Genomic DNA, 19,357 nt, shown 5'->3' on the forward strand with positions numbered 1-19,357 from the left:
ATGATGGGTGATGGGAGGCTTGAACAATATTTTGCAATAAATCACGGTATCTCACACCAAATTAAATGTGTATTTCATTCCAGGTCTCCATCCACTCAGTGTGGTTGGGTAACAACATCACTCCTCTGAGGGAGGAAGAATGGGGTGAGGATGAAGAAGATGAAGTGGATACTCCAGCACCCACCTCCCCGCCGTTATCTCCCATAAATTCTAGGTCAGACGAGTAACACACACAATTTTTCTAGTGTCTCCAGTTTACTGGAGAGATGATACAGTGAAATAAGCTTGCACGTGGTGATGTAACATCGTCTGTCTGTGCTTTCAGGAAGCATCGTGCAGGTGTGGACATTCATTCGTGCTCCCAGTTTCTCCTGGAGCTTTACAGCCAGTGGCTGATCCCTGGCTCCCCAAGTAACCGGAGGACTCCAACCATCCTCATAAGTGAAGTAGTCCGTTCGGTGAGTTGCTATACACAGCATCTCATTTCAACCAAAGGATTGGTTCATTACCATCAGTAAAAGAGTACCACTCTTCTCTGAGAATACTTTACTCACTATAGAACCAGAAACTTACAAATGTTTACCATTTTTATAGTAATTTCTCCTCTTAATGTCTCCACCTTCTACTCCACCTTATTCTCTGTAGCTGCTGGCAGTGTCAGACCTGTTCACAGAGAGGAACCAGTTTGACATGATGTTCTCCACCCTGATGGAATTGCAGAAGCTCCATCCACCGGAGGATGAGATCCTCAATCAGTACCTGGTGCCTGCCATCTGTAAGGCTGCTGCTGTTCTGGGCATGGTGAGCAAGGCTTGGAGCGACTTGTAGACATGTGACTATAGATTATGTGCCTTTGCTCTATTTGTTCTTAAAGTATACAGAAATAAACCATGTAGCACCTTTTTAATGTATATTTTCAGGACAAAGCAATAGCTGAGCCTGTGTGTCGTCTGTTGGAGACGACCCTGCGTAGCACTCACTTACCAAGTCGCATGGGAGCCTTGCATGGAGTGTTGTATGTGTTGGAGTGTGACCTGCTGGATGACACGGCCAAACAGCTCATCCCCACCATCTCAGAGTACCTACTGTCCAACCTCAGGGCCATTGCTCAGTGAGTATCCATGTCATTGTTTGTCATTTAATCAACACACAGACTCTGACTTATTACCCATCTTTGCTGGGAGTCACACGTGCAGTGAACAGATGGCAGGTAAACATCAGAGGAACATTGCTGCTATCGATGTTACTCACAGCATTTCACCGTGGACGCACCAATGAAAAAAATCTGTGTGAGATTAGAAAAGCTGAGTTCTCATAATACATAATACACGTCTTCATGTAATGAGAACACACACTGGAGAGGACATGATACAGTGCACAAAATTCATGGCAAATGCACTTTTGTTTTCTGTTCTGCAGCTGCGTGAACCTCCATAACCAGCAGCATGTATTGGTGATGTGCGCAGTGGCCTTCTACATGATGGAGAACTACCCTCTGGATGTAGGTCCTGAGTTTATGGCTGGAGTCATACAGGTAAGAACAAATGAATACATGACAACTAGAGGATGAAAATCAACATCAGCCAATTATTATTTAAGTCATCATTACTTTATTTTACCTTAAGGTGTTAAGTATTTAAATTCTAAATATATACTCACAAACAAATGTGGAGAGACTGACCCTAACAGTTTTTTGCATACTTTCTTATGAGTAAACAGTTCTTCATATCAGATGGAGGTTGGAAAAATAGGTAAAACGTATTGGCAAAAATAAATCGGCACATATTGGCCAATGGCTGTACTGATTTATGAAGATTGGCATTGTCTATAGTCAACCTCTGGTACAAACACATTCTTGGTTATATCACACATGCATTAATGTAGAAATACTGTAAAACTCTGATTCTTTGGCCTTTTCTGATCTTTCACTCTTGCTTCTGTCCCTGTCTTTCAGCTGTGTGGTGTGATGGTGTCTGCCAGCGAGGACTCCACTCCTTCCATCATCTATCACTGCGTGCTGCGCGGACTGGAGCGCCTCCTGCTGTCGGAGCAGTTGTCACGCGTGGACGGGGAAGCGCTTGTCAAACTCAGCGTGGACCGAGTCAACATGCCATCACCACACAGAGCTATGGCTGCGTTGGGCCTCATGCTCACCTGCATGTACACTGGTAAGCAAAGTGCTCACATGGTTTCTATTGCATGCAGGTTAAGTCCCAAGAATGCACTTTAACCGAGGCTGCTACTGTCATCACTACGTTTCTGCCTTTTCAGTCTGCTGCTAACTCTCAGCATGGAATCGAGCTAGCTGGCTAACTCACCTGCATGAAGATTCATGGCAGTATAAAATAGGGCTGAACAAAATATTTGAACTGCACTATTTATTTATTTTCTACATCAATTCTGTATTATTTAAGTGTGAGAGCCCACAGTGTCTCAGTCAGTGCTAAAACAGGATACAACACACAACAAACAAGTTTCCCCTCTCTTTTTAATTCCACTCTTGGCTTCGCGTTTATATCTTCGTTGCTTACAGTTAGGATAACTCTAAAGCCAATGGAGAGCTTAAAATATGGTAAACATAAGAATGACACAGATTGTTGTGTGGCTGTTCACTGCAGTGCTTGTATTTACTGTATGTGCCACTCTGAGAGTCCATGCCCAAGGTTAAACAAGAAATTACATTTTATTTTATGGAAAAATCCAGAGGTCATTTAATCAATAGCAACTGACCAATCTCCCATTGCTACTGATTCAGTGACTTTTGGATAATAAGGACCTGAATGAATGAGAATCTATGGACATGATCTATGCTCATCTTAATTTAATGTAACTATATAAGGAAAGAAAATTTTAGCATAAATAGTAAGTATTAGTGTTACTATGGATACATTTCAAGTGAATGGCTTGATTTTTGAAACCTACATAGTTACTACTTATACCATTTTTGTCAAAGCACAACACAAGGAACATTAATTATATTTACTTTTTTTATTCGAAACTGTTGATCTGCATGTTAAACATGGCTTGTGGGGGGGGCGGTGATTACATGTATATTATGTATCACATAAACACATGAAGTCACAGCACATGCATGTGGCATGCTCTTGTAAATGCCTCATAAAAAACTTCACATACTGAGGAGTTGCGAGTTTCTATCTGACAAACTGTGTCGGTATGTGTAGCGAGAAAACGCTGTGTACAAATCTACAGTGAAATAAGATTTCACTTATTAAACATTTTAAATCACATTTTCAGTTGCTACTGTAGCCAGCTGAATTGTAAAAAAATTGTCAGTTCATTATAAAACCTATGAAACTGTGGTGGGCTGCTACAATTAAGGAAATAATGTGTAATACTGTGTGGAATGTGTATTACTGACAATACCCTACCTCTAACCCCTATGTTGGTCCCTACTAACTTAAGCAACTCCTAGCATGACTTAAAAGTTTCTGCACGTTATCACTTTACCAGTCTGTGCTGTAGAGCCCTGCAAGCAGAAACGCTTTAGGGTCACAGGAGAGGCTAATCTATGTACTAAGAAGCCTGCTTAAGAATATTATTTGACCTGAGTATCTCCCTAAAATTCATCCCGATTTCAGTTTGAAGACAATTTAAATCTGGTCTAAATCTTGTGATATTGGTTTCCCCGACTCCACCTCTAACATTTACCCCACCCCTGGTTTAACCGGCTCCAACCCCCTTCCTCTCGTCCTCTCAGCGGTGCTTGCATCGGGTTCAGACATGACAGGGGTTAGAGGTCAGGTTGACTCTAGCTCTGCCGTAGCGGAGGCGGTGGGCGTCACGGCGGGTCATGTTGGTTTCTCCTCAGGCAAGGAGAAGGCCAGTCCTGCCAGTCGCCCTCCTCACTCTGACCCTCAAGCTCCAGACAGCGAGTCAATCATTGTTGCCATGGAGAGGGTCTCTGTGCTGTTCGACAGGTAAACACATGTACTCTGTTTTATAAACTGCACATACTTGTTCACAGAATCCACACCCATACTTGCGAGACTCAGATTTACTTCAGGTTTTGTAGATCTGAAAAATAATCGTCTGTACCTAATGATCAACCTACATGTTTTGTTTCCGTCATTTGCTGCGGTTTCCCGTTTACAGAATCAGGAAGGGTTTGCCCAGCGAGGCGCGGGTCGTGTCCAGGATTCTGCCCCAGTTTCTGGACGACTTCTTCCAGCCACAGGACGTCATGAACAAGGTCATCGGAGAGTTCCTGTCCAATCAGCAACCCTACCCACAATTCATGGCCACTGTTGTGTACAAGGTCAGTAGCAGGAGATGGGAACAAGATGTAGAACTTCAGTTTATTGTATATTGGGCTCACAAGATAAAATGGATTTGGTATTTCTTTAGTTTTTTCCCCTTGTTACTGGTTGTCTTCTTGTTCTTGGTGGGGAGCATTACAGAGAATTCTAATGAAGTCCTGTCTCAGTAAAGTTGCTACTTTAGCAAGCCAGGCCTTTTGTTGTGCAGTCAGACAATAGGTCGTCAAGACGACACAAACTCAAGCAAAGACACTGGGTTTCAGTTTTTCTTCCTGGAATCTAACACAATAGCAACACAACAGAACCAGCATTCTTAGGTTATATTTAAACCTAATGTCGTTCTTAATATTTTTCTTTCCAAATATTGGAAGCGGTTATTTCTAGATCTGTTGTGGTGGTATTCAAAATAATGATTTAGAAAAAGAGCAGTTAATGTCTACACACTAATTACTCCCAAAATACCATTTAATACCATTATTATACAATTATTCTCACCCCTCATACAAAGAGAAAATACTGCGTTTTTGTTGCTTGACTGCGAGTGAGTTGGTAATAAAGAGTTGAATAGAAAATACTTTATTGTTATTGTACAGACAACCAGATTAGTGGTTCAAAGGAATGAATACATTTTGAGAACTGGTGTGTGGACACTTTCTGCATTTTCTCTTTGTCAATCCTACCCAGCACCTGGTGCTACTATTGCACATATTCTTCATCACTTCATGTGGTGAGCAATGAACCTACAGTGATTTCACTCCACAGCATGAAAGTTTCCCTTCTGTAACTTTCCTTTCTCCGACTCTTTTTGCTGTTTTTTCATGTCCAGGTTTTCCAGACGCTCCACGCCACAGGTCAGTCGTCTATGGTGAGGGACTGGGTGCTGCTGTCTCTGTCCAACTTCACTCAGAGGACACCGGTGGCCATGGCCATGTGGAGCCTCTCCTGCTTCTTTGTCTCTGCGTCCACCTCTCAGTGGATCTCAGCCTTGTATCCTTGCACCAAAAGTTTATGATGCTACACTGGAATAACTGCCCTTTTAGAATGTATTCTTTGAACTTTCGCGTAAGGTGTAGTTAGGACTTGTATCAGCAGAGGGCGCACATCAGCAGAAGAAGCTTCACAGGGGCAGAGGACAGTACAGCTACAGTCGCATATTGCTTTTTGTTGTTCACTACTTTCCAATAGAATTGAAACAGAAGTGCAAAAACAAAACAAACTCTCTCCTCTGGGTGTAAAATATTAATAATTATATAAGAACCTCATTTGTTTGTTAGTCCAACGTAACGTATGTTTTGCTAATGCACAATGTTTCAAATGTAAACCAAGAAAAAGACATTAAGTCATTCAACGTACTGTTAAGGAAAATGTACACAATTTATGACAGAGATGGGGTTGTTGGTTTTTAGCAGTATTAGTCATTACATTACTGTATTGCTTTTGTAAGTGCATTTGAAAAGTGATGCACAACAAGTCTAATTTGTAAATGAATCCACTTTATTGAAACAATTAGGAGTCAAACTGCAAACATGACATTTTCTGCAGTTTATGTTCCTTATAACAAGACCCTTTTCTCGTAAAGGTGGTAATACGTACAATTTTATTAAACATTTGGCTCAAGTTTATCACATTCAGATGGGAAAATGCATGTTCATAGCAGGTCACCTGTGTGTCCCTCCAGAGACCTGTGACGAGTTGGTTAAATTATGCAAACACAAGTTAATAGCAACCATTAGTCAGTTACAAGATTAGCAATCTGATCGTCTGTGTAAAGTGTGGTCTTTTTTCCCCTTAACCCCCCGCTCTGTAACAGACTGCCACATGTCATTAGCCGAATGGGCTCCAGTGAAGTGGTGGACACCAACCTGTTCTGCCTGGTGGCCTTGGATTTTTACCGGCACCAGATTGACGAGGAGCTGGACCGCCGGGCGTTTCAGTCCGTCTTTGAGACCGTGGCGTCGCCTGGCAGCCCTTATTACCAGCTACTGGGGTGTCTGCAGTCAATCCACCAGGATACGTCACTCTGAGATGAGCAGAGAGGTGGCGGGGGCACCGAGGCGTGCGCAGAGAAAGTGGAATAATGCGAGAGATGTGGTGGGGCATGAAATTAGATGGTCACGTAAACCTCCCCTTCATCTGTGACGGTGGAAGGACAGAATGTTTTACGACTAGAACTTAGAACTACTGTTGTGACCCACGATCAATTCAAAGGAATTGGTTTTAAAATAAAGGGGTGGGTCGGAATTTGTCACTTTTAGCCTATAAATTGTACTGAGGGTGAAACTTTGAATCCTCAACACAAATGACAGCACCTTGAATATTTCCTCCCACCCAGCACCTTGAATTAATTATATATATATACACACATACAATACATAAAGATCAGTTTAATCAAACACAAAATGTATTGTGCTGCCAGGATGTGCGTCAGTCAGTATTTGATGTCAGTAAAGTACAATAGAGGGAAAAACAGAACATATTTACTATATTGCATTTATTTTTCAGTGCATTATTGTCGGCGTGAGGAAGAGAGGTCTGCTAAAATTGTTAATAGTTCATATATTTAAAGATCGTTTTATATCTGTGGTCATTCTGACACATTAAATAGTCAAAAGTTGTGTGTAAGACTGATCACTAATGGCATAGTTGTTGTTTTTTCCCATGATGATTATGGAGTATGGGGAGTAGTTGTTGCTATGAGCTCTTTACACAGCAGCCATTTTGAAAAAGTCGAGTTCGGTTTAGCTTCCTCGGGTTCAGGGTGCGTGCCGGCTCCCTGTCGCTCTGCCCCTGACTACTTGGAAGTGCCGGCAACATACGACATAATCAGCATGGCTGCTGTGCATCGACCCCATCATCGCCGCAGACGTCGTGGACGCTGTAGTGTGGACAAAGAACCAGGCAGGTGAATATTGAGCAGTATAAAATATGGTTTTAACAGTTTAAAGGCCCATGAATCTTCACCCACAGTCAAGAGAGATTTTATTTAACCAGTCGCAGAAGAAAAATCATTTTATATTGTTTACATCTGCCTAGTTCTTTGCTAGTGACCCCCATGCACCTGAATGATTCCATCTGTTGATTTACTTTGTTCTTTTATTTTCTTTTTTAATTCTCAGGATGTAAGATGTGACTATTGTTGTAATAAGATTGGATGTTATTCACAGTTGTCTTTGAATGGCGTTCCCTTTGTATCTTGTGTAAAATTGTAAAGTAATATGGATTAATACGAAAGCCATGGTGCATGATTTAAGAAAAAAGAAATCCGAGCTGTGTAAAGATGAGATGTTAAATAGACAAATAATGTGATGCCGTTTTTTTTTTTTTCTTCTTCTTTTGTCCGTCTGAAACAAACTCTCACCAATATGAGAAATGAAACGTCAGCAGAGCGCCGGACACACACCAAGCTTGTTTCATGAAAGACTGACCTCCAGTTTGCCAGGGAGTGAGCTGGACATTGTTGCTCTGTACATACACTTGCCTTAGATTTAAAGAAGAAAAGAAAAAAAAGACTGAATATATATATATATATATATGTCCTGTACACTGAAAAGCTTGAAAACAAACGCATGCTTACTGCTATTTTCGTAATAATTCTGTTTCTGTGGGCTACAGTTGCCATGACTGTTGTGTGTGTGTGTGTGGGAGGGATGCAACACAATCCAAAGGGGAGCAGCGTAACCTTAGCAACCAATAGCAGCTTTGACAAATCAACAGCAGAGTAAGTGTAGTGCAGTTTACTCCATGTGACGGCCGAGGTTTTTTTTTGTTTTGTTGTTTTGTTTTCGTTGAGCTTTAAGTATCGTTTTGTCACGGTTAAAAAAAAAAATTGGTAAAATTAAAAATGTTTAATCTTTCATCGTCTTTGTGCCGAATAGAAAAGACATCGATCACTTGAAGATGTCCTCATGCAGAGGCCTACGATACATGAAAGTAAAACCATCCCATCAGTTTATAAGAAATTCAACATTTAAAGCCAGTGTGACTTAATTTCCTGTGACTGTGTTATTATAATGTATTCACACAATAAATGACTTGAGTCCTCAGCAGCTGGTATTGATATAACAAAGCAGATTAAATGATTGTTATTGTAGACATTTGTGTTGTAAGAAAAGACATACAGGGCAATGGAACAACCCCTTTTTTTTTTCTCTTGACCACAAAATGGCTTTTCTTGGTTTTAAGCATCCACTCCAGACGTCCTGGTGCTCTCTGCAGGAGGTAATACGATTACCCAGAAATCTCCACTGGTTTTGGGAGTTGGGGCGTGGACGGTTGAGGACAAAGTTCATGTTTGACTAATGAAGAGTGATGCTGAGGATAATCCATGAATGAAAAAGAAGAAATCGCCATGTTTACTCTTCTTACACCTGCCTTTATGATTGGTCATCTAAACAAAAACAAAAAAAGTTTGACCTTTTCCAGAAAGTCCATTTTACAGATGCCCGTACTAATATGGAGGAGATAGAGTATTTCATCGGGTTACTTTAATATTTTTAAAGAGATGAATTACTGCTAATGGTTTCATCATAGAAGTTAAATAAATTATTTAATGACGTGAAACATGTTCTGTGAGTTAGTTTTTTCCCCCCCGAGGGTTTCGTAGAGACGAGCTTCACAATCCGACCAATCGTCAAACGCAGGATCCACAGGATGTGTGTGTGTCTAACATCATCCAACTGTGAGTTACATTTAGCATATGAATGTATGAATTATTGTTTCAGCTCTACAGAAGCTTTACTGTACAGTAGCCCACAATGGACAAACTTATTATTTTACATTTCAAACTTTTTTTGAACCCCAAAAAGAGTTTTATATCCATAACTTTACCCCCCAAAAAATTATTATTATTATGAATAATAATATCTAACACTTAGATAGTTTCAAACATAAATAATACTCCTGAATTATAATCTTCTCTTAGTTTAAATAATGTCTGAGTGCAAACAGGAAAAAGTGTTTTAGAATATACAATATAGAAATTTTAACCTAAAAGCTCCAATGAAAAACTGATTATCGATTGTAACATAAATTCACTAACAAATGTTGCCAGATTTTGCACTCTGTACCTTTTTAAAAATGTTCTTCTACATTGACCTTGGACCTCACTGATCTTTTACATGATCTCCTTCTCACAGTTACCTTTTTTCCACTCAGGTTGCAGTTCCTTTTCACAGACACTGTACATAGATCCTGGTTTGTAAAGCACCCATTAGGATGATTCATGATTAAAGGGCATTAATAGGATTAGTGAGCAGCTGCCATATGTTCACAAAGCACTGGAATCATGACGGCACCTGCATTAAGCAACTGTACATAACGACAATGTTCTTTTCAAGGATTTATTTTGTCATCTGTGTGACTTCATCCTGAGGAAAATGTCACTGCACATTTCATTTACAATGTGTAATCACTCGAAACTCGTCAGGTGGCACTTTTGCACACAGTCTTTGGCTGGAGAGTAAATTAATAACAATATACTGTATATCACAATGTCATGTTTAATAGTAATATAAAAAAGGTTATATATATATATATATATGTATATATATATATATGTATATATATATATGTGTATATATATATATGTGTGTGTGTGTGTGTGTGTATATAGACAGTGTTGTATAAAGTACCTGAAAGGGATACTTGAGTAAAAGTACAAGTATCTTACCAGAAGTCACTTTTTATTACTTACATAAAAGTCTTAAAGTAAATGACATTTACTGCTGTACTAGATTTTCTACACTAAAGTTTTAGAAGTAAAAGTGGTAATGGCAAGTTGTCCTGGCTGTAGACACTTAACCCCATGGTGCAGCGTGTGAACGTAGTGAAACTATAGTGTAAAACAGCTCGTATAGAAATACAGACCATAATACCAACGCTTCTTTTTCTGATTCTATTTGGTAGTTGTGAGTAACAAAAATAGTTAGGGGAAATGTAGTGGAGTAAAAGTTTCTAGAAATATAAATAAAGTACAGAAACATTAATTTTGTACTTGTGTAGAGTAACAAAGTATTTGTACTTTGTTACATTACAACACTGTATATGTGTGTATATATACATTCTATTTAGTTATCTGACATTATCACAATGAGTAGTATAGATAAAAACTCATTTTACAGTCTTTATCACACTAACCTTTTCGACTGTGTCATCCAACCCTAATACAGACTTTATCTTTAATGCTTTATAAGATTTTTCTGGACCTTATAGCAACTGTTTTCTAAATGTCAATTTATCTTTTAAAATGAAATCAACAGGTAAGATGTTTTTATTATTTTATTATTATGAAAGTCGTCATTTGACTCATATTAAGTGTGTGGTAACTCTTTATAATGAATGTTTTCTTATATATAAATACAGTAAATGTGTGAGTGAGTGTTTGAGGTCTCCCCCCCTCTGTTACCCTTTCTAAACACACCTCCTCCCTCTTCCCTCCTTCCTTCCATCTCCTCCTCTTAAGGCCACTTCGCCAGATGGTGCTGCCTTTTCTTTTGTTTACCCATCGTCTCTGAGTTTACCTAACCGACCTTAGTTACTCAACAATGGGAACAGCCCGTGCAGCATCACCGTCGCACGATGACAAGTAAGTCTTTTTGTCTTTCTCAAAGAAAAAAAAGAAAGAAAAAGAAAAATCCGCTGACTGAATTCAGCGTCCACCTCGTACTCAGCTGTCCCTACTTTCACAAACTTTGACTCTTTTTTTTAGCCAGATGTTGTCGTTTTTATTGCTCGTTTCTCGCGTGTGTAACTGATGTATTTATGATTTTACTGTGCTTGTGAAAAACTTTGCGTGTAAGTGTAAACACGTCAGCCAACGTGGACGCGCCGCGCTGTCGTCAAAGCTAAAGTGTTGGACACCTGTGGAAGTGTCCACTACTGTTCAGAACTTTTTATTTGTGATTTCTCAATCTAACTTAGCCCCAATTTATCCGCACACAACTGTTCGCGGCTGAGTGACAGCCCCGAAGCCCAATGACAGCTCGCGAGAATCTGTGTGTACCCGAGTTGCCATAGCGACAAACCGACATTCCAAGGATGGAGGAACCGGGGGGGCGGGACTAGGATTCAAGCACGGATAGATGCACTTTTGGACACCATGTAACGGCAAGAAAAAACTATGCTTTTATAGCTTTCACGAGTTGACAGAAAGACGACACGTATTTATTTATGTAGACGAACACACGCGGGGCCACTGGTGTTTTTTTAGCCACTTTATTCAACTTAATTTAACCAGCGCTAACTTTGTTAGCACGCAGAGCTAACTAAGCTAACGGTACCGCGATAGTAAAAAGTTAATATTTCCTTCACTCAGTGAATGTCGTAGGCTCCTGGCGAACAAGTAGCTGTTTACCGTTAGTGTTGTGTCGATAATAAAACGATACGCACGTTCAAAAAGTTAGAAGTTGTAGGATTTGTTGAAGTCACAGAGGAGTTGTAGGCTGTGTCTGTCAGTCTGAGTTTACCTGCGATGTCTGACAGGTGTGAACACACGTTTGTTATTGGCCAGAGTTTCACTCTGCGCCCTGCACAGGTGTGCTTACACCAGGAGTATATGTGCAACCTTCAGGGTAAAAAGAGCCATGTTTGCCCTCGCTCCACCCAAACATAATTAATCTGGAAACATATTATATAAGATAATAACATGTATAAAGGTTTTTATAAATACAAAAGAGTACTCAAATATTCTTCTCAAGTAAAAGTACCACTATTTTGATAAGATTTTACTTAAGTGCAAGTAAAAGTACTGGTCTAAAAATGTATTCAAGTTAAAGTAAAAAAAAAGTAGCTTGTTTAAAATGTACCCGGAGTAAAAGTTATTCTAAGTTACTTTTATAAACAAGGTTGGGGTTCTTTCTTGTGTCATGCAAAAAGGACAAGGGGACACGCATCTCACATGAATTGTTTTTAATTGAAGGAAAACCTTTACAAATTACAGACTCAAATGTGATTTGAAAAACTGAACTGACGATCGGATTTCTGTGTCCACACAGTTCTCGATAAAAGTTGGATCTGAGTCACATCAACGGAAAAACATTGTATATGAGTAATTTCAGCTGTGTAATCTGAACAAAGCCTCAATGTGAAATCGTTGCTGCACAGCAAAGAGGTAAAACTGTATTATATACAAGTCTCCTTAGCTGACCTTCTGTGGTGAAAGTATAACTATTTGGAGAGTGAGATGATTAACCTGCATTTTACTTGTATCCTTGTTTTAAAGCCATGCCACAAATTTAGGTACACCTACATTGTGAATTACACATGCAGATAAATCTGGACTCTCAAATAATTTGATTTGATCACTTCTCTGCTTGAAGAAGAAAATGGAATCGGGGCAAGACAATGAAAAACAAGCAGGAAACCACCCTGTCTATCCAGATCTCCTCTAACCATTTCAGTATAACGGCATGGTCCTATAGTCACATTATCTCTGTTATCTATATTTTTCCATATGCATGCATACATTTTCAAAGGAGGGTGCAAAATAGATCAAATAAAGGTGCTAAATTCCATGAAGATACTATGTTTGATATAAGAATGGCATGAATGAATGATAGAAGCTCAGGTGGAAACAATGACAAAGTTCAACGTCCTCATATGTGACTTGTCCTGTTCTGCTGTGCTGCAGGTAATGTGCTTGTGGGCTGGAACAGCGAATGACACCAGGATGGGACGGCTAGCGAGACTGTGCCAGAGCTGAGGCCTCACTCTCACTCCCCTGCTGCTCATTTTTCCTAACCACTCGATAGCGGACAAGGCAAGATCTGGATATTCCCTGTGTTCCTGCTTGAGCAGAGCCTAGGGACGTATAATGATTAACTGAAACGTACAGATTTGATGGACACCAGAAAATTACCTGACACAATGTTCAGGCAAGGAGATGCATCGTCCAAGAGGCGCCCGTGTGTTGGGAGTGGGCTGACGTTGCCCCAGCCTCCGCCAGTCTCCTCCTCCGTCCAGCAGGGCCGTATCCGTGCTGTGGAGGTGGCAAGAGGGAGATCGGGGTATGGCTTCACACTGTCAGGCCACAGCCCATGTCTCCTCAGCTGCATCCTCAAAGGAAGCCCTGCAGACTACGTGGGCTTGCGCTCTGGAGATCACATCCTCTCTGTCAATGACATCAACGTCTCTAAGGCGTCACACGAGGATGTGGTGAAACTGATTGGACGCTGCTCTGGCGTTTTGAAACTGGTCATCGCCGAGGGAGAACGTCCTAGGCGACACCATCACCACCACCACCACAGTCGCCATCACAGCAGCAACACAATGGCAGCGTCTCACCTGGACTCATGCTCTAGTGATGATGAGTTGGACGGTTTCTATGACAACAGTGCCAACAACAACAATAACAGCAGGTCAGGTGGTGGAGCTCGTGGAGGTTGGTACAAACCCAAACTGGACTCTAAGCAGCTGGGCATCAACAGGGCAGAGAGGGTGGTCGCCGAGCTGCAGTCTGGAGGAATTTTTAACATGATCTTTGAGAACTCCAGCCACTCGTCCAGTAGCTCAGACAAGGAGAGGCCCAGAGTGAGCTCATCATCCAAGCCCCGTCCGTTGTCTGATCCAGAGTTCCCACCATATCGCAACTCCTCCCGTTCTCAAAGCAATCCCAACTTACTCTCTGAGGAGGAGATGGCCCAAGTTCTGAATGACGATTCGGTCTTCCTGGACTCAGACTTCCGTCACCTCCACCTTCACTCGCACGAAGAGCAGGATGTGGATGTAGGAGATGGGGGCGACTTGATCCTAGAGCCTGGCGACGGCATCCTCAATGTGGGCATGATTGTCGGCTACCTGGGCTCCATTGAGCTGGCCTCCTCTGGGACAAGTCTGGAGAACGACAGCCTGCAAGCCATCAGAGGCAGCATGAGACGCCTCAGGGCAGAGCAGAAGATTCATTCATTGGTTCTCATGAAGGTGAATGTTTTTAATACGCATCTGAGGATAATGGCTTGTAATAATTTATAAAAATGGATTTATTAATCCAGTAACAAAAATAATCCCATAAAAGGCTTATTTTTTTGTAGAAAAAAAAAACCAAAGGCTGTTTATATTAAAGTTTTATGATGTGCTTATTCAAACATATTATGGTAGTTTATTAAATTTCTGCCAACAAACCCACCTAAACACCCTGAACCTTCAATTTAAACTGAAGCTTCCTTGTAAGCCTTAATAATTTATCTTGTTTGGCCTCAAATCCATAAAGAAATATAAACATTATTTTCCTTTTTAGTAATTACATCAGCCATACCAAGTTGTTTTACATTATTTTAGCAGTGTAAATTCATATTATTGTTAATAATGCTAGGGCAACTGTGATTGCCTCATTATTTTCCTGGTATGAAGTACTTTGCATTTATTAAATCCCACCAGGTCATGCACGACAGTGTGCGCCTGTGCAGCGACAGAGGTCAAGTCCTGGCCACCTATCCTGCCGAAAAACTAGCCTTCAGCGCCTGCTGCCCTGACGACCGCCGATTCTTCGGCCTGGTGACGATGCAGGCCACGGACGACCATGACGATCGTCGCTTGATCAACGGACGGGACGACGAGGGCAGTTTGAGGACTTCCTGTCATGTGTTCATTGTGGACCCAGACCTCTGTCTCCACCAGGTAAAACGATGACGATGATATAAATGCAATATTATTAAGTATTACATGTTTTTGCTGCTGTTTAGTTGGTAAGCAGGTGGCATTTTTGTGTAAAGTAATTGCAAAGGCCGATTGCTTTGTCAATAGTTTTTTTAACCCAATTTAAAAAAGAAAATTCATGTCATCACACCACAACATTGAACAGTTAAGGGGAGGGGTGTTATGATTTGTCTTATCTGTCAATTTTCAAAGTGCATACAAAGTGTTAGTGATGCAAAGAATTCAGAAACATATTAACAGCTGCATTTTATGATCAAAATATACAGTATTTGTAGCTTGCAGACGAGTGCAGATTCCCACTCTAGGGCTGCAATGATTATTTCCATTAATTATTGTGTACTTGATGGATTGATAAGTTTTTTGGTTCAAAAAAATCTCAGATAATCATAAAAAGGTTTGTTGTGGTTTCCTAAACCTCAAAATCATAATATATTCTGGATTGTGCACAAACCAAATGAATGAGAGTAGCACAGAAACCAGAACCTATTAACATTTAAGATGCTGAAATCACTGAATGTGACTCAGACTTATCAATTTATTCTCAAATGTGTCGGCTATCAATGCAGCAGCTGACTAATAATGACTGACACTCTTATACTGACTGTGATGGTGTTGTTTCCTCAGGTCCACTTAGGTGTAGCCAGGAGATTTGGTTTTGAGTGCACTCCTGACCCAGACACAGGGGGCTGCCTGGAATTCCCTCCCAGTTCTCAGCCCCTCCTCCAGTTTGTCTCTGTTCTCTACCGGGACATGGGCGACAACATCGAGGGGGTACGAGCTCGGGCCTTCCATGATCCCGACAACGATGCCCAACAGAACCACAGCACCAGCAGCAACAGCGACAGCGGGATTGGCAACTTTTTACCAGAAGAGAAGAGCAACAGAGTGCTTTTAGTAGACCTCGGTGGTCCTCCTAATCACAACCACATCTCTGGACCACGCCACTGGGACAGTCCACCCTCCTCCCAGCAGGCCTGGAGTCCCACGCTGGGGGCCGCAGCCCCTCTCCCGCCTCCTCCCCCTCCTCCTCCGCCAGCTCTGAGAAACGGCCACTATCGTCATGATCCACACCTGGCTGACCTTCCTCACCCCCTCCCCTTGCATCACACTGACGTCCCCGGCAGGCACTCGCGAGGGGTCCACCCTCACCACTACCCACCAACGAAACGGGGTGGAGCTGTGGGGGGAGGAGAAAAGAGAGGGGCTGGAGGAGCAGCAGGGGTGGAGCCGCAGCGGTGGCTGCCAGTCCATGTACTGAGGGACTGGCGTCAGCAGCACCACCACCACCACAGCCACCTGCAGGGCCTGAGCAGCGATCAGGAGTCATACGCTGAATCCACTGACGGATGGTCATCAGCCAACTGCAGCACCTTGCCCCCACCCATGAATAAGATCCCGGCTGATCGATACCGGGCGCCACTAGCCCCCGGAGACCGCCTGCCACCACCTGGAGGCAGCCAGCCGCCGCCGCCGCCGCCTCCTTCACATCCCCAATCCCACACCCACCGGCTGGCCGTTCAGAAAGATGAGTGGGCCAAAAAGCTGTTTGGTGCGGAGAGAAGTGAGAGAGAGAAGAAACGAGGGAATGCAAAGGAGGGAGAGAAAAAGGTACCTTTTCTATAAATTCATTAAAGAGTTTTAGTTAGAAAGATTGTCGACTTGGGGGCTCACTTTTCTACCATTTTTATTTTTTTAAATCATCACGTTTTCCACAATAGTGCATTCAGTGATGTCTTGCACTATGCCTCTATGTGGGTTGTGGGTCTTTTGGAAGAGTTGTGTTAAAAGTGACCATGAGATGAGAAGCCAAGGCAGCAGGTAGAATCCCCCATCACACCCATCTGCTGTGGAAATTTACTCTAACTAGAGTACATCCAAGGCTTCAGTTTATTGAGGCTATAAATCCGTCCGTGTTCATCTACCTGCTCGCCATCACATTTTCACTCTCTTTCTCGAGGCCTGGAAAGTTGACTCGAATGAACTTATTTAGTCCTTAAATGAAAGTTCACATGTCAATGAGAAGAAGTTTTCTGTGGTGTAGAAAGTTGTAATGAGCAATAATCACAACACCTTCACACAATCACCAACTTCCCTGTGCTCTATGTTGAATAATGCTAACAGTCAAGTTGGCTGAGTACAAATGGCTGAGTTATTTATCCCCAGTGCTCCAGTATCAGATCATTTATTATGCATTAGTCAGACAGCTGCCTTCACCTGAAAACCACCTGTTTCCCGCCTTAATGAGAGTCGGTGGAAACAGAAGACGAAGCTTTGTAAAATAGTTATTTTAATTAGGCATGGGCATGAATATTATATTATGTTTGATTGTAAAACATCAATCGGTTAAGGCAACTATTTGTGATTATATTAAAAAAATACAAAACCGAACACTTTTTTTTTTACCTTATTTGTGGTGCATTTAATTACTGAAATGCAGAAGTTATGAATTTTTACGTGGGTCATTGAATGCATCTTGTTAGCGGTGGAGTTTGTTGTCGCTTCTTTTTTTGGAGTGGAGTATTTCCCGTGAAAATCTGATTTAAAGTCTGTCATGTGGGGTTGTACGGACCTGCTGCGAGGGAGAGTGTGGTGTGTGTGTCGGTGTGTGTCTATAAGGAAATGTATTCAAATAATTCAGTGCACATATACAGTATATGCACCTGGTACACATAGATGAATATCAGTAAAAGTAACACCAAAGCAGATCTGTTGTCAAGGACAGCGACAAGAATTTGGATGTAAACCAGTCGTATCCATTGACATCCATTGTATCTTGATTCATATGCGATTTATTTCCACCTACGAACAGATCTGACATTAGGAAAAGATCTGAACTGGGCCACTTGCAGTTTGTGCAAGTGTCTTTGAATGCCACATGGGGGCGCTGTTTCATCATCTAAACTGCCTCATGCGTGTGCTTGGGGTGTTGTGTTTTGTAGCCGACTCTTCATCTGAACACCCAAAGTAGACACGGTTCGTGCGACTGGAATTTTGGAAACTACATGTAGAATTTTTTTTTTAGACTTAGGACTGACACAGGAACAAGGATCACCATTAATGTTAATATTTAATAAAAATGTAATTTAATGACCTCTGGCACTTTTTTCTGTTGCAGTGCCTGTTTTTTTTTTACATAAACACGTCTTTTTGTTTGTCTTTCTGTTCGGTTTTTATGTTGACAGCTGTTTTATTGTAAACAGGAAGGATGCCTCAGTTCTGTGTGTGTGTGTGCGTGTGTGTGTGTGTGTGTCAGCGAGAGGGGACATGAGGAAGAGATGAGCGACTCAGATAAGAGCTGTTAGTTTTCCACTTAAATTTAGTCTTTTGAGATGTTTCTCTGAAAACACTGTGGTGTGGCCACGCCCAAAGCTGCCCCAGCACCGCAGTTTGATCCACGTGTTATCATTTTCTTTTGAATTCAAATCTCAGCGTCTCAGACACAGACTGTTATGTGTTTGCATTATGCTTCAATGTCATCATAAATAAGACTAACCAGGTGAAACAGAGGTCATGTGAGAATTAGTGTCTGTATGTGTGTGTGTGTGTGTGTGTGTGTGTAACTGAGGGTTCAAATCATTGTTATCTGACACACACACACACAGGTTTGTTCAGCTATCTTTTGAAGGACATGCGTTGACTCTTATTTATTTGGATGACCTAAACAAAGTGTTATCCCTAACCTGTTCATATCTAACCATAACCTAACCACAATTCAAATGTTAGCCCGAAAACATAAACAGGAATGAGGTCCTGCCTCATTAGGACCAGGTTTTGGTCTCTATGTGAACTACTGGTCCTGACAAAGTCAGTGTTTTTTTTTTGCCAGAAATGGTCTTAAAGAAGTAACAAACACAATTACACACTCACACTTTCTCCCTTTCTTACACACACACACACACACACGCGCACACAGAGACAGATGGAGGTGTGACTTTGTTTCTAGGCAACACCACTGGTCATCTACTGATGAAATGTAGTCAAGACCTGCTCCGAATACACCAGTCAGATTCAACGATAACCGCGATTTGGCCTCCGGAGAATGACTGACTCTCTGCATTGATTAATTACTCATAGGTTTGCTAATTATGTGAAAACTCTCCTCTTTGTTTTGCTGCACAGCACAGTGTTGTGACATTTATTGTCAGATGGCTTTGGGCAGTTTCCCATGCCTTCTTTAGTCAGCAGTTCATGGCATCACGTAGCAGCTGGACAGTCTTCACTTCATTTGAGAGGGTTTGTGTGTTTGTGTGTGCGTGCGTGCGTGCGTGCGTGCGTGCGTGCGTGCGTGTGTGTGCACTCACTGACCACAGGAAACCCAATAAAGTGGCAGGAGCAGCACCTGCTGTGGTCTTCTGCAATAAGGTTCAATGTTTTAAGCATTCAAAGACGATCCTCTGCTTACTTAGTTGTAAGGTGCCCAAGAGAATGTT

General features: G+C 41.6%; 2 protein-coding genes across 10 annotated transcripts in view; both read left to right on the top strand.

The window, feature by feature from the left end:
- Positions 1-8,320, top strand: part of htt (huntingtin) — a 30,998-nt gene extending 22,678 nt beyond the window's left edge. For 6 of the 9 annotated variants that reach the window (XM_044027760.1, XM_044027762.1, XM_044027761.1 and 3 more), the window contains 10 exons: positions 84-214; positions 326-458; positions 646-801; positions 921-1,111; positions 1,420-1,534; positions 1,955-2,168; positions 3,719-3,938; positions 4,114-4,276; positions 5,104-5,264; positions 6,088-8,320. In XM_044027760.1, the coding sequence (XP_043883695.1) occupies positions 84-214; positions 326-458; positions 646-801; positions 921-1,111; positions 1,420-1,534; positions 1,955-2,168; positions 3,719-3,938; positions 4,114-4,276; positions 5,104-5,264; positions 6,088-6,301 (1,698 nt within the window). In that variant the 3' untranslated portion in view covers positions 6,302-8,320. The remainder of the gene's footprint in view (positions 1-83; positions 215-325; positions 459-645; positions 802-920; positions 1,112-1,419; positions 1,535-1,954; positions 2,169-3,718; positions 3,939-4,113; positions 4,277-5,103; positions 5,265-6,087) is intronic. The other 3 variants (XM_044027766.1, XM_044027768.1, XM_044027769.1) reach the window with 1 other exon arrangement.
- Positions 8,321-11,387: 3,067 nt separating this feature from the next.
- The window catches only part of LOC122770944 (regulator of G-protein signaling 12-like), a 30,570-nt gene continuing 22,600 nt past the window's right edge, over positions 11,388-19,357 (top strand). Inside the window, exons 1-5 of the mRNA XM_044028179.1 lie at positions 11,388-11,845; positions 12,269-12,384; positions 12,904-14,192; positions 14,649-14,888; positions 15,552-16,535. Coding sequence (XP_043884114.1) covers positions 13,113-14,192; positions 14,649-14,888; positions 15,552-16,535 — 2,304 coding nt within the window. The 5' untranslated portion in view covers positions 11,388-11,845; positions 12,269-12,384; positions 12,904-13,112. The remainder of the gene's footprint in view (positions 11,846-12,268; positions 12,385-12,903; positions 14,193-14,648; positions 14,889-15,551; positions 16,536-19,357) is intronic.

This window comes from Solea senegalensis, linkage group LG6 (assembly GCF_019176455.1).
Source record: "Solea senegalensis isolate Sse05_10M linkage group LG6, IFAPA_SoseM_1, whole genome shotgun sequence".
Lineage (NCBI taxonomy): Eukaryota > Metazoa > Chordata > Actinopteri > Pleuronectiformes > Soleidae > Solea > Solea senegalensis.